Source organism: Garra rufa, unplaced genomic scaffold, assembly GCF_049309525.1.
Source record: "Garra rufa unplaced genomic scaffold, GarRuf1.0 hap1_unplaced_004, whole genome shotgun sequence".
In the NCBI taxonomy this organism is placed as follows: Eukaryota; Metazoa; Chordata; class Actinopteri; order Cypriniformes; family Cyprinidae; genus Garra; species Garra rufa.
In genome coordinates this window covers 2175374-2203195 of record NW_027394279.1, presented here as the reverse complement: position 1 = coordinate 2203195, position 27822 = coordinate 2175374, and the positions used below count along the sequence as shown (strand labels likewise).

The 27822-nt window shown below is 30.7% G+C and overlaps 1 protein-coding gene across 1 annotated transcript; it reads left to right on the top strand.

The window, feature by feature from the left end:
• The first annotated feature begins 720 nt into the window (after positions 1–720).
• On the top strand, positions 721–26154 carry LOC141312734 (protein shisa-like-1a). The gene is made up of 4 exons (XM_073832613.1): positions 721–899; positions 6298–6511; positions 11630–11968; positions 25324–26154. Coding segments are annotated over exons 1-4 (621 nt in total). The 5' UTR covers positions 721–832; the 3' UTR covers positions 25325–26154.
• Positions 26155–27822: the final 1668 nt, after the last annotated feature.

The window sequence follows — 27822 nt, the reverse complement described above, 5'->3', positions numbered from 1 at the left end:
ACTCCCATATATCGCAAAAAAAGTTTACGCTCACATGAGGTGGTTTTTCAGGCAATTCGAAAAAATATATTGCAAATATTTTGCAAAACAGCAATGGAAACGTTTTCACATTTGATTAACATTTTATTTAGTTCCTTTCTCTTTTTTTACTTTAAGTGGCAGGGGCGCCGCTCGCAATTTTGGGCCCTATGACAAAATATGAGGTTGGGCCCCCCTACCACACAAAAGCAGATCTCTGGGGGCCCCTAAATGCGTGGGCCCTTAGAATTGTCCTAACTTTCCCCCCCTTAGCGGCGCCCCTGTTAAGTGGTAATGCTAAAAATAAGTAAATGTGTAAATCGTGCTTTATGTATATTTTAACATGCTTGCACTAGTTCAAAGGGTGATTGGACATGAGTTTTGCCACACAAACAAAAAAAAAATTTGTTTTCTAGCTTCACTGCTATTTTTCAACAATATACAAAAGGCATTGAACAATTAAATCTGGTGTGTTTGCATTTATCTTTTACCTTGTTTTGAGTCATTTCAGTCAAAAACTGGCTTCTGGCTTTGAATTCTCATAGTTTTTGGTTTGTCTTGACAAAGCAAGTTGGAAATAAATTGTATAAGAAGGTGAACCTCCAGGAATGTTGGACTGTAGAAAGACACGAGCCGTGACAGATCTTACCGTACAGATGTCTTGGCATGATCATAACACCTGCCCTCTTCTGCTACAGGTGTGCTGGCAAACTGTCGCAGTCATGAACAGAAGCTGGAGATAAAGATGACATCTGGAAGCAGCTGAAGCTGTCAGGCTTCATGTCTCCATCCTCCCCTGAGGGAGGACAAGAAGATGAGTGTCACCAGTCATCACTCCTTCAACATCCTGACCATCATCTTCCTAGTTCTGTGTACTACAGGTAAGACAACGTGGGCAGATGGTTTGGTTGGACTTACATACGCAACAGTGGTTCATTATATACATGCTGTCTGAGTTCTGCAGGTAGAAGCATCAGAACCCCTGAGGAATATCTAAAACTGACAGCATTCAAAAGCACTAGGTTGTTTCTTCAACTATAGGTACTTTTGGGCATGTGAAGAATTAGAAATGAATGATTATACAGTAAATATACACAAATATTAGATTTTTGCACACTTTAGGCTTATTTTAAATGATATGATAACATATTAATTTAATTAACTTAATTTCATTTTATTTAAAATGCTCAAAATAAATGTAATAAATTAATTTTATTGGGTGAAAATTGGCTTATCTAATCAGACTGTAAATATTCAAATGTAATTTTAATTTAGGTTGTTTTAAATTCTTAATATAGTTCAAATGTAGTAATTTATTATTTTGTAATGGAAACATTAGGTAGGAAAAATAGATAAAGACATGGTTCATAACAGATCACAAGAAAGTAGAGTTTCAATTTGCTTAAAATAAAACATTTTATTTATAATACTGTAAATATACACAAATGATATATACTTTTGGATAACTTAATTTGGTAATATCAATTTATTAATTTCATTTAAAATTTAAATTTGTAAAATTCATTTAAAATTGTGTTTAAGAGCTTTTTACTAATTTTAAATAAATTATTTAATTAAATTATTTATTTTAAAATGTAATTATTTAATTACCTGTTTCTTAATCACATTGCACAGTTAATATTAACATTTAATTTGTCTTTGGTTTGATTTAAAAATTTATGAAATATACAAAATATTATTTTCACAGTGCTGGACGATTTTAAATTAATTGATAATATTTTCATTAATTTAGTTTGATATTCATTTTAAATGTAATTTATTAAAAGCAAATTAACAGCCCGAATTTGTGCCAAAAATATTTAAAATGAACATACATTTAAATAAAATTTAAATATTTACTGTGTGATTTAATTGACAATGATTTCATTCTTATTATAATTGTATAAATGTAGTAATTTATATTTTTATTATGGGGAAAACATTAAGTAGGAGAAATAAATAAATGGTTCAACAGATTTAAGGCGACCACAAAAAAAGTCAAGTTTAAATTTGTTTTAAAATTAAAAGTATTTTATTTATCCTACTGTAAATATACACAATGTATTATATGTAATTTAAATTTGTATTATGTTAAATTAATTTAAAATTTAATTTAATAAGCAAACTGACAGACAGTTAAGCAAAAATTGATTTTATTATTTTAAATATTTATTCAGTTTTATATAAACTTTTATTTTGGTTTGGGTTAATTTAAAAATGTATGTTCTGTAAATATACAAAATATTTTCACAGTTCTAGATCATTTTACATTTGACAATATTTTCATTTATTTAATTTGAAATTCATTTTAAATAGAATTTATTTGGAGCATTATTTGTGAAAAATGATTTAAATTGAACATAAATGCAAATAAAATGTAAATATTTACTGTGTGAATAACTGAAAATTATTTTATTTATATTATAGTTAAATGTAGTAATTCATATTTTTATTAATTTATTTTATTGAGTAAAACATTAAGTAGGAAAAATAAATGATAAATGAAACTTATTTATCATACTGTAAATATACACAATTACATATATATATATATATATATATATATATATATATATATATATATATATATATATATATATATATATATATTAGATGCATGGATCATTTTAAGTTTTTTAAATTAATTTTAAAATTTAAGGCAAGGCAATTCAATTAGAAATTCATTTTAAATGTAACTTATTAAGAGCAAATTGAGCCATAATTTGTTCAAAAATGGTTAAAAACCCAATTTGAATATATACTGACTTAATAGGAAAAATAAATGATAAAGACATGGTTCAAGACAGATTTAAAGTGACCACAACACAGTTCAAACCCATTTGTTTCAATAAAAACCAACCCATGGGACATAAAGGTGCCTGTGGATGAAGAAACATCCTTTTATGAGATTTACCGCTCTCACACAGCCTTTCTCTTCCCAGAATCTCTGAGCTGTCCAATTTGTTTCGTCCATTGTCCATCTGTGTCTCACTGAGCTTTAGATGGAGTCTCACTGTGAGTTCTGCCTCCGCTGGGAGACCGAAGCTCCCATAACATTGATCGGGTGTGAGATTGTGTGAGATTACAGGTCATAAAGCTGGATCAAATCGAAAGACCTCTTTAATTATTAAAGACAGGCGTGAGTCATTCTCTCCGCAGCAGAGTGGAAAGCCTTGGACAGCAAGGAGAAAATCATCACGAAACAAACACCGATAGCGTCACGAGTCTTTAGATATGCGGTGTGGTGATTATCACCAAAATGTATAAGGTTTCATTTAGTAGGTTTGCACCATCTGTGAATGTATCTAAACTATTAAGGCTGAAACTCTTAGTGATTGAGATTCAAAACAAGTACATGTGGTGCTGCGGCAAGGAAAGTTGGCTTGTGTCTGCTGGTTCTGTTTGAGTTGTTCAATCGTGTCAACATGGGTTAGTCGCTCAGACCTCGCTGTCACTCTCTGTTTTGAATTCGGAGATGAATAATGAAGCAGAACTACGACTGTCATCTATTAAAAACAAGCCTTGTAGCGTTGCTTTCGTGCATGTGCATTGAAACATTATTCCAAGCACGTCTTTATGCAATTTGTAAGAGGTCCGCTAAATGTGGTGAACATCATTAAATCAGGGTGAATTATAAGTCAAATTCAGTGATTAACTAAAATGCATCTCTTAATAATTCAAAGACTTGGCTGACGATCAGTCGTTTGAAATTGAACTGCGAGCTGAACTGCATGCAACTTAATATGTGAAGATGTGGCCCTCGTGCAAGCGCTGAATGTTTGAGTCCTGCCTGCAACATCCCCATGCCATTCATTTTTTATTATTGCCTAAAAATAACAAAGTAACCACGGATCTAGTATTTGTAATTCATTTTACTTCTGTTATATGATTTATTATTATATTATATTATTTTATATTATATTTTTAAATAAATATATTTAATGTAACATTTATTATACATTTTATTCATTTTACTTCCACAATATAACATTTGTATATTATTATATTATATTATACTTAAATAAATATCTTTAATGTGACATTTTACATTTTCTATTTATTTTACTTCCACAATATGACATTTTTATATTATATATTTAAATAAATATCTTAAATGTGACATTTTACATTTTCTATTCATTTTACTCACACATTTTTTATATTATTATATGATATTATATGATATTATATTATATTATATTATATTATATTATATTTAAATAAATATCTTTAATGTGACATTACATATTTTCTATTCATTTTAACTTCTGCATTATATTATATTATATTATATTTTTAAATAAATAGTGACATTTTTCATATAATGTATTTAAATATAATATAATACAGTATAATATAATATAAATTTGATATTCATTTTAATTTTTTTTAATTAGGAGCAAATTTAATTAGGAGACAGCCCTAATTTGTGCAAAAATAGTTTCAAATAAAGAAATGTATTACAATTTTAATTATATTATATATTTGTAATAAATATCTTTATAATGTGACATTTGTTATGCATTTTCTATTAATTTCACTTCCACAATATGACATTTTTCATATTATATTATATTACATTACATTATTATATATCTTTAATATGAAGTGTTGCATATAATATTTTATTATATTGTAATCCTTATCTATTGTTATTTTTATTATGATTATATTATATTTACAATTAATTTTACTTCCACAATATGACATATAATATAATATAATATAATATAATATAATATTATAGTATATTATATTATAGTATATATAAATAAATACCTTTAATGTGACATTACATATTATATTTGCAATTCATTTACTTCTACAATATAACATTTACTATATTTTTATATTATATTATTTTTAATAAATAATTTTAATGTGACATTCATTGTCTGTTTTTTATTCAACTTCAGCAATATGATTCATTATATTATATTTTTGAATAAATATCATTAAATGTAAATGACATTATATAATCATATTTCCAATTAATTTTACTTCTACAATATTTATTTTATTTAATATAATACAATATAATGTGATATAATAAAATAAATAATACAAATATATAATATACTGTATTGTATTATATTAAGTTTAAATAAATGTAAATATAATGTATATTGTCACATTAAATATAATTCATTTTACTTCCAAAATAACATTATATTATACTATTTTAATGAATACTTTTATGTGATATTAATTTTTGTATTCTTTATTTAACTTCTGTAATATGATTTATTATATTATATTTTTAAATAAATATAATTAATGTGAAATTATATATTATATTTCCAATTAATTTTACTTACACAACATTATATTATACTATATAATATTAAAAATATTTTTAAATAAATAAATATCTTGAATGTGACGTTGTATATTACATTTTCAATTCATTTTACTTCCACAATGAGTTATTATACTATATTTTTTTATAAATATTTTAATGTGAAATTATATAATATATTTACAGTTAATTTTACTTCCACAATATGAAATTATATTATATTATCTTTAATATAACATGTATTACATATAATTTTATATTTGCAATTCATTTTTCTTCTTTTATATTATATATTAGTAATTTTATATTTTATTATATTGTAATCCTTATCAATTTAATATCTTTAATATGACAGAAATTATATTTGCAATTAATTTGACTTTTACAATATGACATTTACAATATAATATAATAAACTTTAAATTGATTTTATAGATTATATTACAGATTACATTTTACTTCTACAATATGCCATATATATGATATTATATTATATTAACAGCAATTAATTTCACTTCTATGATATAATATTATATTATATTGGAAATGGTGAGAACTAATAAATTGTTTACAGTAAGACGTAATAAGAGAACATTCATTAAGAATGTAAAGACACAATAAGCAGGGTTGCCAGGTTTTCATAGAAAACCCCACCCAATTGCTACTCAAAAGTAGCCCAATCGCATTTCAGGGGTAAAAATAGTGTTTTAGGGTGTAAAATATACATTTTTGGTCGAGTCAGGGACTAAATATAACGTTATTGGGGTCCTTCCAACTCATGGCCATGAAAAACAACCCGTAGCAATAGTGTTAAAGTAGCCCAAGACTTGGCAACACTGACAAAAAAAAAAAAAAGACTGTCCAAAAAAAAAAAAAAAAAAAAAAAAAGACTAGCCAAGTCCTAATTGCTAGTTAATCAGACTGTTAATAATCTAACATCACATGCTCACTGTCCTGTCTATGCCTGTCTTTTTGTACAGCTCTCTCTGCTCACTTTCGGGTGTGTGAGCCTTACACCGACCACAAGGGGCGCTACCACTTTGGATTCCACTGTCCTCGTCTCTCGGACAACAAGACGTACATGTTCTGCTGTCACCACAACAACACAGCCTTCAAGTACTGCTGCAACGAGACCGAGTTTCAAACAGTCATGCAGGTCAACCTGACCACGTCTCCGGACGGCTACGCTCACAAGTGAGTCTCCTGTCTTCAGCTACAAACACAGCATTGACTCCAGATCATTATAGCAGGGAGAAGCTGCACAAAAGTCATTTCTACCTTGAAATTCAAAACCGTGATCCTGGAGTTTATACTGACACTAATAGCCTGGTTGCAGTGTCATACAATATAATTTTGGTTACTAGTGCCAAGTGTATTTCTCAGGTATTATTAGTTTTTCCCCAACAAAAGTATCCAAACTCACAAGGTGAGTAGTATAGAAATATGGAAAATATTAAGAACTGCATTTGAAAAAGGCCAACATAATATGCTTTAGCATTACTATTACATGATAACGCATAATGTACAAAAAGATCATCATATTTGTAGTTATTACTTATTATAAGAAGTACTTATAGTACTCATATTGTTTATATTTCTGTATCTTTTAGATCCTTTTGCATCATATATGAGAAAAGCCAAACATTTTAACAACCCATAATTATTAATATTCACAAATCAATAAATGACAATAGCTTAATTAAATTAATATTTTAATTAACATATTATAATTAATTTTATTTTATTTTAAAACGTTTATATTTATATATAAAATATGTATTTTTATATATGATCCAAATTATATATACAATTGAGATCATATAAAAATTTATATTTTACATATAAATATTATTATTTATTAATACTATTACCCATTTCCTTATGGTTTTATGTTTTAATATATGATCTAAATGATATATTTAATTTAAAAGACTAAATTCAAAGTCACTGTTAATAATTAATAATATTTACATTTATATATAAAATATTTCTATTTACATATGATCAAATTGTATATATAATTTAGATCACATAAATATACATATTTTATACACACACACACACACATATATATATATATATAAAAAAAGATATACATAATATATACACATTACATGCAATTAATTAATTATTACTATACTATAATACTATTATTGTACTATAATAATTACTAATATATAATTTATTACATTTTTTAAATACCATTACCTGTTTCCTGTTTTTTAGTTTTAATATAAAATATGATTTAAATTATATATTTTAAATAAAATTTACAAAAGATTAAATTCAAATTGTTACTGACAAAATATAATTAATAACAATTATTACCAAATTAAATCTATAACTCATAATACACTTTGATCAATCATATTTTAAATTAATATTATATGAATCATTTAAATTTGTTTATATACAAATATATATTAATTAGTTATTTAATTATTTTTGCATATCTGTGGCATTATTATTATTACATTAAATATAAAACAACCTATAATTAATATCCACAATAGCTTAAATAAATATTTTAATTCATATATTTTAATTCATATTTTATTTTATTAAAAGACATATTTATATATAAAATATTTATATATGATCTAAATTATATATCATTTAGATCATATATAAATATTTTCTTAAATATTTATATCTTTGTCTCCACGACAATGTATTTCTCATTTTATATATATTAATTTATTTATTTATTTTTGCATATCTGTGTCGTTATTATTATTATTATTATTATTATTACTACTACATTAAATATAAAACAAACTTTAATTAAAAATATCCACAATTCAATAAATCACAATGGCTTAATTAAATTAATAATAATACATTAATATATTTTCATTAATATTTTTTATTAAGAAAAATATGTACATTTATAATATATATATATATATATATATATATATATATATATATATAATATTTAGAATTATATGATCTAAATTATATATCATTTAGTTAATATATAAATATTTGATATAAATATTTTTATTAAATATATTACCCGTTTACTGTTTTAATATAAAATATAATATAAAAATTATATATTTTAAATTCAAATAGTCACTGAGAAAATACAATTATTAACAATTGTTACCATATTAAATCTGCAACTTCTAATACACTTTGATCAATCATATTTTAAATGATCATTTATTATGATATATATATAAAATTTTATTTATTTTTGCATTTTTATTTTATTTATCTGTGGCAAATAATGCAGTTCATTTATCCATTTCCGTGGCTCCAGAGCACCATACATTTCAGAAATTCAGAAATTTCAGAAAGAAAGAGATTAAAAATAGAGCCACTGTAGAAAACCATTGTATGAGTGTCATTTTACATAATTGACATCAGAATGATGCTCATGACCAATCAGAATCAAGTATTTCAGAGCTCATAATATTGGTTAATATTTTTTTTATCAATAGAAAATTGTTTCACAAGATTATAAAAGCCAATTTTAGTTTTTTGCCCAGAGGTCACACCTGTTCTGTTTAATTTTTATCACTATGAAGTGCTCCCTTCTCATCAAATATTAACTGAAACTACTAACTGCTCTCAGATCCGACTAACAGCCTCACACTGTCCTTCTGAGACGGTCTCATGACAGCTAATGATGTGGAAATGTCTGAGACCGTGGTGTGCCGCTGCGCTCTCAGGCAGGCTGGAAGTTCCTGAAAGGCCGGCCGTCCTGGTGGGAAGCCATTTCATTCTCATCTGTGGTCAGCAGGATGTAGCCAGTGATATTTACTGATGGCCTGAGGTTAAATCACCCTCAGAAGCAGCCAAGAGGACAGAAACCAGCATGGTTCGGTGCTTCTGTATATAAAGGCATATCTGCTGCCGATTTGAGTTATTGTGCATCAGGCTATTGTGAGTTCAGGTTAAAAATAATGCCACATTGACGTCAACAACACATGCTTAGAGTCTGATTATGGCAGAGAACCACAAATTATTATGTTAATAATTAATAATAAAATAATGTGAATAAGATTTGAAATATATCAAAAACGAGTTAATTCAATAGCATCATTCTGATGTGAGTTATGAAAAATGACACCCATGCATTGGTTTCCTATACAGTGGTTTTATTTTTAATCTGTTTTAATATCACTTCATAATTTAAACTCAAATATTTTATGTCCATTTTTTTTTCATTTATGCAGTATTTCTGGAATATCTGATGCTCTGGAGCCACAGAAATGGATGAGCTGCATTAGTTGCCATAAAAATAAATAAATAAATACAAACAAGCAAATTAATGAATAAATAAAAGGTCAATTCATCGTCTTTGTCATTGAGACCGATATATAAATATTTAATATAAAAAAAAATATATATATATATATATATTTTAAATATCTAAATGTTTTTCTTTGTAATAAATATTTTAAAATATGATTTATCAAAGTGTATTATAAATTCTAGATTTAATATGTTTTAGTCTTTTTTTTATTAAAATATATAATCTAGATAATGTTTTATACTAAAACAAAAACAGGAAAGATTAATATAAGATTAATATTTTATTATATATTATTTTAATATGATATATTATTTTAAATATTAAATTAAATTAATTAATTTAATGTATTAAATTGTGAATATTAGGAAATACAGGTTGCTTATAATATATTTCATATATATATATATATATATTTATTATTAATAATATATAATAAATAATAAGTATTAATAATAATAATAATAATAATAATATAATAATAATGTATATTATAGAAATATATAATAATTATATATTATTATTAATAATAATAATAATAATAATATTATTATTATTAATAACAAACAACAACAATTCAATTAATTTTAATTTTTAAACTGGTGACATTCTACTGGTAAAATGGATTTATGAGGTTGTGTGTAGGCCCCAGTTTTATTTTGTATATTATCAGAATATATATTTTAAAGAATATATATTGGATTAATTATTTCACACAAAAGTGACAAAATGACCTGCACTGACCTGCCACAGAAAAAAATATATATTTAAATAAAATGTCCTTGTTATATAGACATTATTATTATTATTGTTGTTATTAATATAATATCTAATATTAATCTAATATTAATCTCCTTCATAATATTTCTTCCTCATAAAAACAATTTTGGCAGTACTATATCACCAGTATTATTATTTGTTTTGATTTATTATTTATATATATATATATATATATATATATATAATAAAAATATAAATTAAATATTAAAAACTATAAATATGCAAAATCATAAAACAAACTATAAACTAGAAAACAGGACTATAGTTTTATATAAAGTATAAAACAATAAACCATAATGGCTTAATTGACTAATATATAATATAATAATAATAATTGAAGCATTTTAATATTTTATATAAATATTTTTGCTTAAATACTGTTATTTTATTTTTTCTACTCATTTTACTTTCTTACTGTCATATATATATATATATATATATATATATATATATATATATATTTATTATATACACATTGCATCATATGGGACAAAGCCAGTCACTTTGCAAAAACTTTGTAACCCACTTTGCTTTTTGTCCTCATAAATCTATTTTGGCAGTAGTATGTCACCAGATATTTCTGGAATTGTAGCAGTAAAAAAAATAATAATAATAATTTCCTAGATAAACATCTGAATAAATTTTCTGCTTAATCAAAGTTGATTTTCCTTTAGCAGACTGTTTGGATCTCTTTGATGCTTTTCACATCACATAAAAAAGCGAAAATCCCTTTAATCGCATGTATTACACTGCAATTCGTTTAAAACTAGTCAGTAATTCTGCTTCATGTACTCGCCAAATCCAGTTTCACTCCCGTTCTGAGAGCGTTCCTGTTGGACTCTGGGTTCCAGCATCAAAGAGATCTGATATCACACGCATGGCATCTGTTCCCCTTTGCTCTTGTCTCTAATAACACGATACATTATCAGCTCCTCAATATTGTCCCTGTCAGTTGTGGCCTTGTCAGACAGCACAAGGCCTGTGCTTCATCAAAACGTGAACGTATTGCAGTTTCTTTTCAGTCTGGCCAGGGATTTATACTCAGAAGGAACTGTAAAATGCTTTATTAAGACTAAATGCCTCATATAACGCTAATGAATTTTGAATTTATTGAAGTACTTTAGCTTTTTTAAGACCACTAGAGCTGCTAAAGAGTTTCCATCTCCTTTGCGTGTTTTTTTGATAGTGCATGTCGTAAAAGAAACATTTGTTTATGGCCACATAAAATGTTAAGTGCATCTAATTCTTCCCTGTTTTCTCTGTCGCAGTAATTACTCTGCATTAATCGGCGTGTGGATCTACGGGTTCTTCGTCATGGTGCTGCTAGCGCTTGATTTCCTCTACTACTCGGCCATGAACTATGAGGTGTGCCGAGTTTATCTGGAGAAGTGCGGGTTGGGCGGCCGCTGGCTGAAACAGGCCCGTGGACAGTGGCACGGCGACGGACAGGAGGAGAGGGACGGACGGCCCGCTCAACCCGCTCAACCCGCAGCCCCGTCAGAACCTCAAGAGCATCATCACGAACACAGCTGCAGTCAAATCAGACACAGCCTGGCGGGAGACGCACAGTGCCCGGCACAGACTGCACACAATACCACAACAGCCTGGTGAGTAGAACCATACTGTTTGAAAAATACTGAGTGCATCTTAAAGGATTAGTTCACTTTCAGAACTAAAATTTACACAATTTACTCACCCCCTTGTCATCCAAGATGTTCATGTCTTTCTTCCTTCAGTCGATAAGAAGTTATGTTTTTTGAGGAAAAAATTTCAGGATTTCTCTCCATATAGTGGACTTCTATGGTGCCCCCGAGTTTGAACTTCCAAAATGCAGTTTAAATGCAGCTTCAAAGGGTCTTAACTAGTGAAACAATCAGTCATTTTCATAAATAAATTAATATTTGTACACATTTTAACCACAAATGCTCGTCTTGTCTAGCTCTGCGTTGCGCATGTGTGCACTCCCGTTCAATACAGTTAGGGTATGTCGATAAACTCCCATCTTATTTTCTCCTCCAACTTTAAAATCATCCCACATTGCTACCAACTAGGGCTGGGCCGATAAACGATATCATATCGAATCGCGATAAAATTTATGTTAATAACGATAAGCTCTAGACATTTTTTGCTCGATATGGATTAATCTAAGAGCCAATCACACAGCAGAAATATGAGACAACAGTCAATCAGCGTGCAGCGTGCGTGTGCACGTCAAAGTACAAAGTTCATTTATTACCGCACTTTGCGAAGCAAACTTAACACCAGGACGACAAAAAAAAAAAAGAGAGAGTGGAAGCAGCGACGAAAGTGAAACTAACCTTGAGTTATTATCCAAAGATGTTGAAACATGTCGACAAAAATAGGTAGCACGAATTCCGTTATATAAGTGGTTTGGCTATCTAAAAAGTGACTCTCAGCTCAGCTGAGAGTTTGGCGCGATTGTTAAAACTGAAACCGAAAGCAAAAAACGCACGCGCATTCAAAAGCAATTTTAATCCCCCTTGTTTAAAGAGTGACTCCCCAATGCACACAAATTAGGCTACATGACATATCTAGGCTGTTATTAGTATGTAGGCTATGATAGGTTGTGTATGTCTATAGCTCTGTATCATGCTTGAAATATTCGGTCTCTATTTGCAATTAGAATAATGAGAGAGTAGCCTACTTTGATTATGGCTGAATTATCTGCACTTAATACGATTAAGAAAGAACTGTGTCGTAATTTTTGGTTATTTATACTGTAGATTGTTTCAAAATGCAGTGGTTGCCTCTAATTTAAATAGCTCAACCTATAATAGAGAAAATAAACAATTATGTTAATAATAATAAATAAATAAATAATTGTTACAAATTATGTTTTTACAATAATTTTATGGTTTACATTTTGTACATTTACCATACTCATATACAACTTTTATTTTTTAAATTTATTTTAGTAAGTTGTTTTAATTTTAAGGCCAAATCTGTAATCTGTTTTTGTTAATAAACTATACTTTAAAATGTAATTTAATGAACCCTTTAATTTTTGTGGCTTTAGTCACTGTTGGGATACCATTTTAAAGCTGGCAACATCAACAGCTTATATCGAAATATATATCATTATCGTTCAATATGGGAAAAAATTATCGAGAATACATTTTTGCCATATCGCCCAGCCCTACTACCAACCCAGTGTTTACAAAGTGAATGTACAAAGGTGGTCAAACGCCCTTTACAAAAAAAAAAAAAGGTAAAACAGTTATGTAGGGCGATTTTGAAGTTGGAGAAGAAAATGAGATGGGAGTTTTTCGACATACCCTAACTGTCTTGAACGGGAGTGCGCATGTGCATCGCAGAGCTAGACAAGATGAGCATTTGGGGTTAAAAAGTGAATAAATACTAATTTATTTATAAAAATGACCAATCGTTTGGCTAGATAAGATTATTCCTCAGCTGGGATCGTTTAGAACCCTTTGAAGCTGCATTTGAACTGCATTTTGGAAGTTCAAACTTGGGGGCACCATTGAAGTCCACTATATGGAGAGAAATCCTGGAATGATTTCCTCAAAAAAAATTCTTTACAGCTGAAGAAAATAAGAAATGAACATGATAATGGGGTGAGTAAATTATCTGTACATTTTAGTTCTGGAAGTAAACTAATCCTTTAAAGGAATATTTCATTTTTCTCATTTTAGGCTATCAATTTGGGCTACAGTAGCTTGGTTTCTATCCAAAGTTGTGAATTTAACTGATGCGCAAAACTGGAATATCGCATACAACATTTGCGAATAAGCACCGTTTCATTTAGCGAGTCAAAAAAGAACAAAATCACCACTTACTGATAATCTGGCACTAAATATCACCAAGTAAGGAAAAGCCATTGAATATAATAATTTTGATATATAATAAACTACTTGTGCTCAGAGCGAGCAGACAAAGCACAATAAATGCGGTCATTGCTTTCGGAGGTGGATGTCTGATGTTTGGGAATGCAGTCTTGTAAAGGCTGGAATACACTACACGACTTTTAAAATCTGAACAGATTTTTGAAACAATAGGCATCATACACTTACCGACTTTGTAAACAGTGACAGAGGAAAACTGGCCATCATACACTACACGACTGAGGATAATACACTAGCAGACTTTGAAGTCCTTCCAATCACAACAAACTCATGCAGAAACGGGAGTCTTGTTGCTAGGAGACGCATAACAAATGAAAACAATATGGTTCTAAAATCGGCTGAAAATACCAAACATGTTTGATATCCTCCGACTGGAGAATCAAAGTCTGAAGCTAAAAAAAAAAAATCGGAGTCTGTGACTATCATACACTACGCGACTTTTCTATGGAATCTGTCAACTCAAACCTGCAGACTCGCTCTGACTTTCAGCAGCTAGCTTCAACTTCTCCAGACTGTAAATCTGTGGAAAATTGGGGCAAAAATCGCATAGTGTATACAGAAATACTTTGACGACAGACTTCACTCGCGCATTTAAGAATTACCATAATATTTCAGATGCTTGTGCAACAAGTTTGGTCCACTAGTCAGGTTTTCCCATCCAATCATGCAAAGTTACACAACTTTTTTGATGCGCATGGAGGAATTTATTTGGCAAATGTGTTTCCATCTCCCATTATTCGCATTATGTCTTTTCCGCACAAGACAACAACCACCTCAAGTGACCGTAAAAACTCTCATTTGAGGTGGTTTTACAAATTTTTTCTGTTTCCATCACTTGTTTCTAATGCAATACTTCAAACCCCAACCCCAATTTTCATAAACACAATTTAACACCCTAAAATGACAGTAAAAATTGTACAGAGAAGATTTAAACATCTGTACATTTTTAAACATTGTACAAATAAATATATTTTTTTTAAAGTGCTTTTAAAAATCATTTAAAAAAGTTTTTGATATATAATGTATGCAACTATGCAACAACTAGTGAGGAAATAGATAATTAAATATGCACTAATTTGCATAAACTTCCAGAACCGAAATAAAGCCAGGTTCAGTATTTTTAGATCTATGTGCGTTCGGTGTTAAAGAGACAGCAGCCTAAGAAATGAACAAAAAAAATCATTCACTGATCTTGAATGAATAACTTTCGTAACTTTAATAAGGATCAATACTTTATTTATAAAAAAGAAAACTATGCAGTGTTTTTTAAACTTTTGATTTAAATTTCTGTACGTGCAATTTGTTCAGTTGTATTTATTTATGCTATTGCTAATTTATTTGCTTATTCCTATTTTGTTTACTTGTCTTTAACATTAAATTGTTAAAGACAAGTAAACATAGGCAAAACTTCCTTTTAGGCTTAAGTGTTCTGTGGGCTGCTGATTTTTGCTGATTCGGTTTTTCAGCTGCAACAGAAAGCTTTGTAAAAACACAGAATAAAAATATTTGACTTAATTTATTGACTTTGTGTTATTGGAATCAAAACTATGAATTGTTAAGAATCAGAATCGATAAGCAGAATTGGAATCAATAAGATTCAAACGATACCCAACCCTAGTCGCGAAATACGTACCAATAATACATATCACTGCAGTTTCCAATAGAAATGTCCGCCTTAAAACGGCTAGCACTTCTTTTCGTACACAATTATGATTAACTTTCCAGAGGTAACAAGCTTGCTCGGTAGATCAGCCGGCATGGAATTGGACATGCGGGATTCCAGAGTACGAATCGAAAAGAAGCTCAAATGGCATGTATGCGATTGTGTTTTTACGTTATACTGGCTTTTGTTCACACTATCGGGTAGGTTTAGGAGTATCGCAGATGGTACGTTATTTTAAAACATCATAGAGCATTAGAGTTACAGCTCCACTCAATGGACATTTCAAGTCAGAACTGCGGTGACACATAACCTACTTATTGGTACATATTTCGCATCAGGAACGTTTTCGTCATGAGACCAGGTTGATAAATTAGAAAATACTGTCAAAAGCCAGAAAAAAGTAAATCCATTTGTTTTAGGAATAGAATATATGATATTTGAACAAACCCCTCTGTAAAAACCTTCAGAATAAAACTGTAAAGTCTGACGTAAATGCTACCGAAGTGGAGATTTCTGGTTCAGTGCTTGATGTTAGAAATTGCCTTTCAAAATAATTGAAATCTACAGACGCAAAGAGATAAAGTTTAATAAATGAAAGACTTAATGTGTACTTTGGATACTTTTCTTTCCACTAGTCTGAAAGAAGACAATCTATGGTGGCAAAATCTCAAAACTGGAAAGGGCCTTAAAAACAATGGTTTTCCCAGTAGTGTTTTTCCTTAAATTCCTCAGATATGTGGCTCATTTCTCTCATCTGTAACCTCCAATTTGGCTTTCTTTAAAGAACACAAAGGACAAGTTCAAATAATTATAGTGGATTGAGGTTAACTTGTACTAAACCTCCAATATTTTTAAGCACACACTCTTTTATAATCCTCACAAACTTTACAAACAGTCCATGTAAACTAAACCCCACATCACTCACTCACACACACACGCACGCACGCACGCACGCACGCGAGGAGTTTACTCAAACTGACGTGTGTATATCCTCTCAGGGGAGACAGTGTGGTTACACATAATTGGCCATGAACCAGATGCATCATCATCATCCCGAGCTGCAGATCCAACGCTTTAAAAATACCTTTTTCTACACAAACACCAGATCTGTTTACTAGCAGAACTAGGTCGCAATCAAGAATCATTTTTCTGTTGCTAGACTGCTGTCCTTGATTCTGACATTTACAGGTCAAAAATTTTAAAAAGTAAACAAAACTTCACTACAAACTCTTGTAGCAAAAATAAATAAATAATATATATCCGTTAACATTCTTATATCTGTCATCACTTCAATAATAACACTTGCTGTTTAACATTAACAATTCCTCAGATGCTGCTACTAAACAGTGAGTCAAAATTTATACGACAGTACAAAGATCATAAATATTTAATGAGGTGAACACAGGGGCGGTGTATGATTGGTTGTCTGTTGCTAAGCAACCAGCATTCTATTATTTTACAATGACAGTCACAATACAAAATTCAGGTTTAAACCATCTTTCAATTCAAATTATGGTTAAGAAACATTTTACACTGCAAAACAATGTTTTTTTTGTTTCGTGTTTTGTCTTGTTTTTTAGTACAAGTAATATCAAATCATTACATCATTGCTTGTTTGGTTTCTATTTATGTGGTTGTGCTGGGTGGCCCCGCCCACAGTGATATCTCATTGGTCAAAAACTCAGTCCATATAGCTGTGTTGTCATAAAATATGTTCTGATTGGCTGAGATTTGGTTGGTTTGTGCAGCATTTTTGCTTTCAATGGGAACAGAATAAAAAAAAAAAAATAATAAAAAAAAAGTTCAAATATCAAAACGTTCTCAACAATAATCAACATTAAGTATGTTTATATTTAAAACAAGAAAAAATATTTGCCAATAGGATCAGGAAATTAACATATCCAAGGGAAAATATTTTTCTTATCTCATTGGCAGATATTTTCTCTTTTTTTAGACAAACTCATTTCAATTAATTTTTCAGAAACCAAGACTTAGTATCTCAAGTAATTTTGTTTCTTACGTAAATGTATCTTGATTTAATAATGTTTAGATATTTGTCCTGGAAATAAAGAGAAAAACACTGAAGAGGAACATCATTTTTTTAAGCTTAATGTCATAAGGGGTCCATTGACTTTGATTGCACTACCAGTCAAAAGTTTTTGAACAGTAAGATTTTTAATGTTTTTAAAGAAGTCTCTTCTGCTCACCAAACCTGCATTTATTAGATCTAAAGTACAGCAAAAACAATAAAAATGTGAAATATTTTTACTTTTTTAAATGACTGCTTTCCATTTAAAAATATTTAAAAATGTAATTTACTCCTGTGATTTCAAAACTGAATTTTTAGCATCATTACTCCAGTCACATGATCCTTCAGAAATCATTCTAATATTCTGATGTGCTGGATCACGTTTTAAAAATATTAAATTATTTTAAATAGTAAAAATATTTCAAAATCTAATAAATGCAAGCTTGGTGAGCAGAAGACACTTCTTTAAAAAAAACATAAATCTTAAAAATGTAAAATTAAAGACTAACTTAATTAAAAATTAAAAATTTACTTCTGACTGGTAGTGTATATGGACAAAATTTGTTTATATTTTTCAGAATATCATCTTGTGTTCCACAGAAAGTCATACAGGTTTGAAATGAGTAAATGATTGCAGGATTTTCATTTTTGGATGAACTATCACCTTAAACGTAGTTTGACAGATCTTTTAGTGTCTCTTGAACATCTATCAAGCATTTGATCGCATGAACCTCGCTAACTCTGTGAACTCCAGCGACTCGCCCGTGGGTGTGCTGTCTGAGGAGGAACGCATACAGACACACACTATTCTCTTACAGTGCGCGAGTGTGTCAGCGAGACGCTGCAGCCGTGTTAGTCTGAGTGAATACCCATCTAATTAAGCCTGTCGTTTGTGCTGAACCCTCTCATTAACAATCACAGGAGTCCCTGAAAGCTTCAGCCTCTGAGCGGAGACTTTGAAACTCTGCTGCGAGACAGATAAACGAGATGAGTATGACACTGAGACTTCATGTGTGAGTGTTCAAGCAGACACGACTCCAGAAAGCTTCAAGAGATAATTCACGTCTTTATGTAAATCTGAGTTTAAGCAATTATGACTAACACACTACAAGACATTTTCTGAAACACTACTAAACTATTAACCCTCTGGGGTTCTTCGGTCACTTTTGACCGGAATTTTTTAAATAAAAAAATTTTAAAAATCGTAGCTTCATCGGAATGGTATGAAACCTGGTGACTTTTATGGTACTTGGTATATGAACACACAAAAAAATTGGGGACAGGATTGGAAAAGTCTAAGTGGTCGTAAAAAAAATAGTCACACTCGGGGTCTTCGGGTCAAAATGACCGGCCATAGGAAATGAATGGGAAATTGGCAAAAATATGAAAATACAGAGTTTTTTTGTGCATACAATCTACAAATCAGCCACAATCCAGAAAAAAAGCACACAACTGTGAAGGGGTGACTCTCTAAAACATCAAGAGTGCAAAACACTACAATACACTCACACACACACACACACTTATACACACAAAAACACACGCACACACAAATGAATGTGTGTCATTTCAAAAGCTAATTTTGGGAAATGTGTGAAATAGAGGCAATCAATGTAAGAAATAAAGCACACAGCAATGAAAGCATGAGACTGTAAGCCATCAGAGTTCCAAAATAGACACACAGACACACACACACACACACACACACACACACACACACACACACACACACACACACACACACACACACACAGGGAAATATGAGATTGGTGAGACTGTAACAGAGGAATGTGAGACTATGAATCAAATAAAAGGGAGACATTGGATCCAAAATCCAAAAGTCACACACCATGTCACACACACACACACACACACACACACACACACACACACACACACACACACACACACGGAAAAAAGATTTCAAAACAAGCATCATTTGCTCAAAGTGCTATATGGAGACACTCTGTTGTGATTTGTCACAACCTGATCTGTAATCACAATTAGTATGTAAATAATATGTAATTATAGTTAGAATGATATTTAAAACAAACTTTTTTTTCCTCTATTTTTTTATTTACTATTTGACAATTGTTATACTTTTCTGTTATTTTAGATTTATGTTCATAATTGCTGTTGCCTTTTGAATAAGAGTTACTGTTCATTGAATATGTAAAAAAAGAATGCACATAAAATGTAAATAGGGTTAGGATGATATTTAAAATATTTTTATTTCTCTATTTTCCATTTAATGTTTGATAATTATACTTTTGCTGTTATTTTGTTGCCCATGCTGTTGCTGTTCATAATTCCTGTGCTAAATAAGAGTTATTGTTTATTGAATTTTACAAAAAATTATTTAAATCAAAATGTTCATTATAAAAAGGTTACAAAATAAAAAAAAAATGGTATGACTGAAAGAACGGCATTTTTATTCAGTTAGAATTAAAACAATGGGTAACAAAATGCTTTCCATTGTTTCTCTTTCTAATGCAATGTTCTGGTTTGACTGTATTATAAAGTAAAACTGGCACTTCAAATTACCAGTTAAACCAATCAAACAAACAAAAAACTTGGCAAATAATAAAAAAATAGTCTTTGATAATCTAATTTTATATAATAAAATCCACAACCTGAAAAGGCATTGGCAAATATGTGCAAAAACAACTAGAATTCACAAATCCTTCTATAGAGAGCATTACATCCATCTAGTGGTTAAAATAGGATATTGCCTGGTAATTATGCTCACTACGCCACCAGATGGCACAAATCCGACTTCAAAAAATTATTTTCTATAGGCCAGGTATCTACTTTAAACTAAAATACAGCATTAATTAAAAAAGAATAAAAATTATATATATTAAAAAAAATTCTATTATATTCAATGGCAAAAAATAGATCATAATTGTAGCATAAATATTAATTATTATCATAAAATTCTGTCAAAACACGACAGAAAAAAAGAAAAAATATTATTGAACAAAAATACATTTGATTGATTTTACTGAAAAAAAGGAAATAATGATTTCAGGGCTCCGGTCACTTTTGACCGTGAGGGCCCTGAGTGTGACTGGTCGGGGAAGAACCCCAGAGGGTTAAATGGTTGTGCTGGGTGGCCACACCCACTGTGAAATCTCATTGGTTAAAAACTGTCCATTTAGATGTGCATGTCAATCAAGTATGTGCTGTGTGTGTGTTATTATTTTATCACTACTACTACCACCACTCCTAAATCACATAAATAATAAATCGTAAGAATAATATTTTTTATTTCTAAAAATTATTATTATTAATATTATTATTATGTACATATATATGTATAAAAACTAGAACAATAAATTGTATTATTATTATTATTATTATTATTACTAATAATACTACCATTACTTAATCACATATATAATAAACCATTGAAGAATATTTTTTTTTATTTCTATACAGTTTTATTATTATTATTATTATTATTATTATTATTATGTATATAAACATATGTATAAATACTACTACTGCTAAATCATTAATATAATAAATCATTGTAAGAATAATTTTTTTTATTTCTAGTTATTATCATCATCATTATTATTATTTTGTGTGTACACACACACACACACACACACAACAATAATAATAATAATAATAATAATACCAATAATAATAGTAATAAAATTCTTTTCCATATCTATAAAATTATTATTATTAATATTATGTGAGCGTATTATTATTATTACTACTACTACTACTACTACTACTACTACTACTAATAATAATAAAATCACATATATAATAAATCATTGTAATAAAATTATTATTTCTAAAAGTTGTTGTTATTTTTAATCATCATTGTGTGTATATAAACATTTGTAAAAAATGCAATAATAATAAAATTGTTTTTCATATCTATAGTTATTATTTTTATTAGTAATAATAATAATACGTGAGTATTTATACTACTGCTGTTAAATCACATATAAAATTAATCATTGTCAGAATAATAAATGTATTATTTTTCATATATACAAGTTATATAATAACAAATTGTCTTATTATTATCATATTTGTGAGTATTAATTATTGTTATTACTACTAAATCACATGTAATAATAAATCATTGTAAGAATAACAATAATATATAGAGATATTAGAATAATAATCTCACTGTAAAAAGTTTTCACCAGATTCAACTTAAAAACCTAAGTTCAGCAGCTGCCTTAAAATTAAGTTAAATCAGCTTAAAACAAGTCATTTGAACTTATTACAATAAAAATGAGTTGATTTAACTTACAATTTTAAGGCAGCTGCTATACTTAAGTTGAAATTGGTGAAAACGTTTTAAAGTGATAAAATAATAATAATAATAATAATAATAATAATGAATTGTCTTATTAAATTATTATTATTATTATTATTATTATTATTACCATTATTATTTTATATATTATATATTATAGGTATAAAGCCAGTTACAGTTTTGTTTTCTCAGCAGTCTATACTAAATTAGTTCTTTAGTGGCACTGAAGAAGCACAGCATGTTATTGTACTAGCTGAAAAGATGAATAGCCTTTCATAAGAGGGCTCAGAGTTGGATGGTCGAGATCTTTAAAGCCCCTTCCCCAAGAGCATTGTGGGAATTTACTGAATTGAGCCCAGCTCAGAGGGGAACATCTGTTAGAGAGGACAAAAAATACAAAAAAAGAGAAAAAGACAACCACAAATGGAGGTCCCTGACCAAAATAGAACTAAGCGAATTCAATTACTGCTTATGGTCTATTCATAAAGCCGTTTATATGGGTCAGGTCACTCTTTGCCCGTTTACTGTTTTATTTGAGGGCTACGTGCCGTTTCCCTCCTGCTGGCCTGAGAAAACACTGCCAGGGTCTTTAAATGGCATCTGATTCTTATATTGTGTGATCTAGAGAAGGGCAGAGGCCCAGGGGAATGATGGGGGAAGATCTTGTGTGTTCGCTCGACAGCATCTGGTTTGACTGACGTGTCATGCATGGGAATCAGCTTTAAATGCCTATAAACAGGACACATTTTATTAAGAGCCATATTTCAGTGCCCCCTTAAGACACATTGAGCTTCTCTGATGGTTTATGCCATTAGATCCTGGTTGCTCAGCATGTCAGATTGATGGTTTTTTTAGACATTGTCAAACACAAGAGAAAACATCTATTGCTGTGTTATTCATTATTGCTTTTAGGACTTTGCTGAAATCTCTTCTGAATCTCTAGATGGCACACATGGGATTACAGGGGTCTTTTGTCTTTGCTTTTCAGACGTTCCTCCTGACAAAAAATGTCTCTATTTGCTCTCAGTTTAAACTATTACTGTCAATGAGAAAGATATGTAATGAAAAGTTATTCAAGTAGAGTTGGGAGCCAAGACAATTAGAAATCCGTTAACATTCTTACACATGCATTCTTTTTAATTCCTAAAATACTCTGAACGTGTTCAATATTGTAAGCACTAAACATACAGCATGCTCAGTCAAGTCCAGTTTCCTAGTTAATGAATCTCGAGTCGTTCCATTTTAGCAAATCACAAAAATACAGCATGAGCACTGAAGTCAGATTCCTGTGAGAATTAGTCTTGAGATAATATGCAGTGTGACCGTGATTTCCGAATCCAGAGAGAATAAGTCATATGAGCTGGTTCTTTTTAGTGAATCACAAACATACAGCACTACCAGTCAAGTCCAATTCCCGAGAGAATGGCTCTTATGAGACATTTCTTTATAGCAAATCACAAATATACAACACAATCAGCGAAGTCCGATTTCTGTGAGAATGACTCTTATCAGTAATTTCCTTATAGCGAATCGCAAATTTACAGTGTGACCAGTGAAGTTAAATCCCCAACAGAATGACTCTCATGAATCCGTACTTTTTGGCAAATCACAAACATAGAGCACAACCAGTGAAGTGTGATTTCCTGAGAATGACTCTAATGAGCCGGTTCTTTTTAGCGAATCACAAACATACAGCACTACCAGTCAATTCTAATTCTCAAGAGAGTGGCTCTTATGAGTCATTTCTTTATACACTGCCGATTTTTCAAGTTTTCCCAATTACAAAGAATGGAGAGATCTGTAATTTTTATCTGTGAGAGACAGAATCTAAAAAAAAAAAAAAAAAAAAAAAAAAAAAAAAAATCCAGAAAATCACATTGTATGATTTTTAAATAATTAATTTCCATTTTATTGCATGAAATAAGTATTTGATCACCTACCAACCAGCAAGAATTCTGGCTCTCGCAGACCTGTTAATTTGTCTTTGAGAATCCCTCCTATCCTCTACTCGTTACCTGTATTAATTGCACCTGTTTGGACTCGTTACCTGTTTAAAAGACACCTGTCCATACACTCAATCAATCAGACTCCAACCTCTCCACTATGGGCAAGACCAAACAGCTGTCTAAGGACACTAGGGACAAAATTGTAGACCTACACAAGGCTGGGATGGGCTACAGGACAATAGGCAAACAGCTTGGTGAGAAGGCAACAACTGTTGGCGCAATTAATCGAAAATGGAAGAAATTCAAGATGATTGTCAATCTCCCTTGGACTGGGGCTCCATGCAAGATCTCGTCTCGTGGAGTATCAGTGATCCTGAGAAGTCTGATTCTGCCACTAATTAACTAATTTAAACCGCAAATGATTTGTTCAAATTGATACAGTGTTGTACAGCATGTTGTGCTTAAGGTTTCTGAGACCTAAATAATTTGTTCACGTGATGTATAACAATATAACGTTTTGTTAAAGACATTACATCACATCAGTGCATGTGCATTATACACTGCATAATCAATTGTTAAGCAACTGGAATTTTCTCAAACCTATTTTGAAAAGAAACTAATGTGTCTGGCTGTATGTATATGATAGTTCTGGGTTAACATTGTGCTAATGTTAACACTGGCTAACCTCTCAGTCTCCTGCTGCTCTGAGACTGATCTACCAGCATGCACTGTGCCCCGGTCTGGTCAGGGGTACATATGTCTGCTTCACACCAGAGACATGGCCTGGATTCAGAGCAGCACATGGTGTATTAGAGAAGGTCTGCCAACTCAATGTCTCTCCCTCTCTTGTACTGTGGGCAGATTTCTGTAAGAGCACACAGTGAAACCTGCACTTGTCATGTCCACTCTTGAGTGCGTGTGCTCCAAGATCCGTACCAAACACAGGCCAGAGAGTGTGACATTTGTGCTGTCCACCCCTTCAGATACACACACACAGTTGCTAAGTTTTGCCAGTTACATAAATAGACAATGCTTCAGTGCATATTGCACTCAAAAATGCACTTATAAATTACATTACCTTTTTTCCATTTAGCAGATGCCTTTTGTTCCAATATTTTACTAATCAATTCCTTATACTCTATTTTTTAACAGAGACTGACCAAATGTAAGGACCAACTGTTGGAGTCCCCCGGTGAGGAAGTGCATTATGGGAAACGTAGTACATGCCCCTGCCACATGGACCTACATGTCACAGGGGCCCGTTTGCCCCAAGCCTCTCAATGTGGTCTAAATCTCACAGAGCACAACCTTCAACCCCTCGACAAACCCAGAACCTCAAGTCAGAACCCACTGGAAATGGTCCAGTGGTGGAACGAGAGATTCTGAAAAGCGGCTATACCGAGATTTGTGGAAATGCGGAACCAGACTTCAGACCGAACTGGACTTCGATGGACACACAACTCACCCAGGACGTCTTTGGAGGACCTATGTAGCCGTTTCTGCACCATTTTGTGAGCTCTTCTGGATTAAACTCTGTGACTGTGCGGTGTTGGTTTATTTATTCGTAGTCAGGGAAAACGTTGAGTGATGAATGAAGACGTCAAACATCATTTAAAAGATCCAAGCACCACTCTCATGACTCAATACTAGAAGTTAAATTACCTTTTCGCAGTAAATATCAAAACTCACATGTCGTGGGTGGTTTTGCAGTGAAATGAAATAGTACGGTGAATGTCTGTTTTTGACTACTGTTGTGATTTGACATATTCTCATCTGTAAGGATCAGTGAGGTAGCAAATTGTGTTAAATTGCATTTTTTTTGTTCCCCACCATAGAGCTCATTGTGTATGTTTGTCACGTTGTTTTGAGGCCTCTGAAGAGGTTTTGTTCAGCGGTACGCGCTCTATTATTGATATTGATCGGTTGAGTTCATTTAGACTTTAGTTTCTGAGTGAAATGGCAAAATAAAAATATGATTCCACACTCCTTTGAACTTGACAAAGCAGACAGTCACACACTTACAGAAAGGTCAGCAAAACGCAAACTTTTTAAAATGGCCTTTGTTTACCTTGGTTTTGTAAGGCGTTACCCAGCTAACAAAAATACATTCTAAGAATGTTTTGCTAATGTTATGAAAACGTTACTGCATGTTCTTTGAACATTCAAAATGTCAATGCAGAATGCCTCCTCCACCATGTTGCCGTCAAATAAAACAACTGACATAACTTGCTATGGTAAACAAAAGCTTGTAACGTCGACTGTTTTTAGAACTGACATTGATGAGCGGCGCAGTTTGTAAAAGTTAAAGAGTTAAAAACACACTGTCTTAAAAACACACAATCATGAGCGAGACACTGCAAAAGAAGCAAGTCCAATGGTGCACCGCATCGCACATCCGTTTAACGCATTTACATAGAAAAACAATGTAAAGTAGCGCATTGGAATGGAAAAACATGTTCTGTTTGAACAGCCCCTTAAGGGAACAATCCATTTTATAATTTCCCAGACATTTTGAGAATGTTACTTTTAAATGTTCTCTGAACATTCTGAAACATGTCATAACATGTAAAAAACTTGACATGGCGTCTTAAAGACACTTTAAAGACACTGCAAAACACACAAGTTCAACGGTTATTTATGTCTATCTAATGTGTTTAGATAGAAAAACAATGAAAAGTAGCGCACTGGAATGGAACAATGCATTCTGTGTAAACAGACCCTTCGGGGAGCATTCCATTTTCTTCTTTTCCAAACATTATTGGAACGTTACTTTTGAATGTAGTACAATGGTCATACATGTCCGTCTAACATGTTTTCATTGAAAACCAATGGAAAGTAGCGCATTGAAATGGAAAAACGTGTTTTGTGTGTTCCATTTTAGAATTTTACAAACATTGTGAACGTCACTTTTAAATGTTCTCTAAACATTCTGAAACATGTAGTAACATTTTAAAAACTTGACAGCGTATTAAAAAGTGTCTCTCATGTGAGATGCAAGTGCAATGGAAATACAGGTCTGTCTAATGTGTTTACATAGAGAAACAATGGAAAGTAGCACACTGGAATGGAAAAACACGTTCTGTGGGAACATTCTATTTTATATTTTACCAAACATTTTGGAAATGTTACTTTTAAATGTTCTCTGAACATTCTGAAACATGAAGTAACATTTAAAAAACTTGATACATAATCTTGAAAATGCATCGCTTATGTGCTAGACACTGCAAAAGATGCAAGTACAATGGTCATACATCTAACACCTTTACATAGAAAAACAACGGAAAGTAGCGCATTAGAATTGAAAATCACGTTCTGTGGGAACATTCTATTTTATAATTTACCAAACATTATGGGAACGTTACTTTTGAATGTTCTCTAAACATTCTAAAACATGTAGTAACATATAAAAAAAACAGATGAACATCCAAGTTGAACATTTTTTAATATTTCTGAACTAAAAATTCTATTATTGATACCGAAAGAACATTTGTTCATAACTTTGAGAGAACCTTGTCAGAACATTAGCCAAATTTCTTAAAATGTTCATTGTTAGCTGGGTATAAGCTTCTCATGACTGTTGAAATTTAGCTAAACTTGATATGGCCAAGTAGAACATGGTCAATCATCAACATCCTCGCTTGTTCTGGAAGA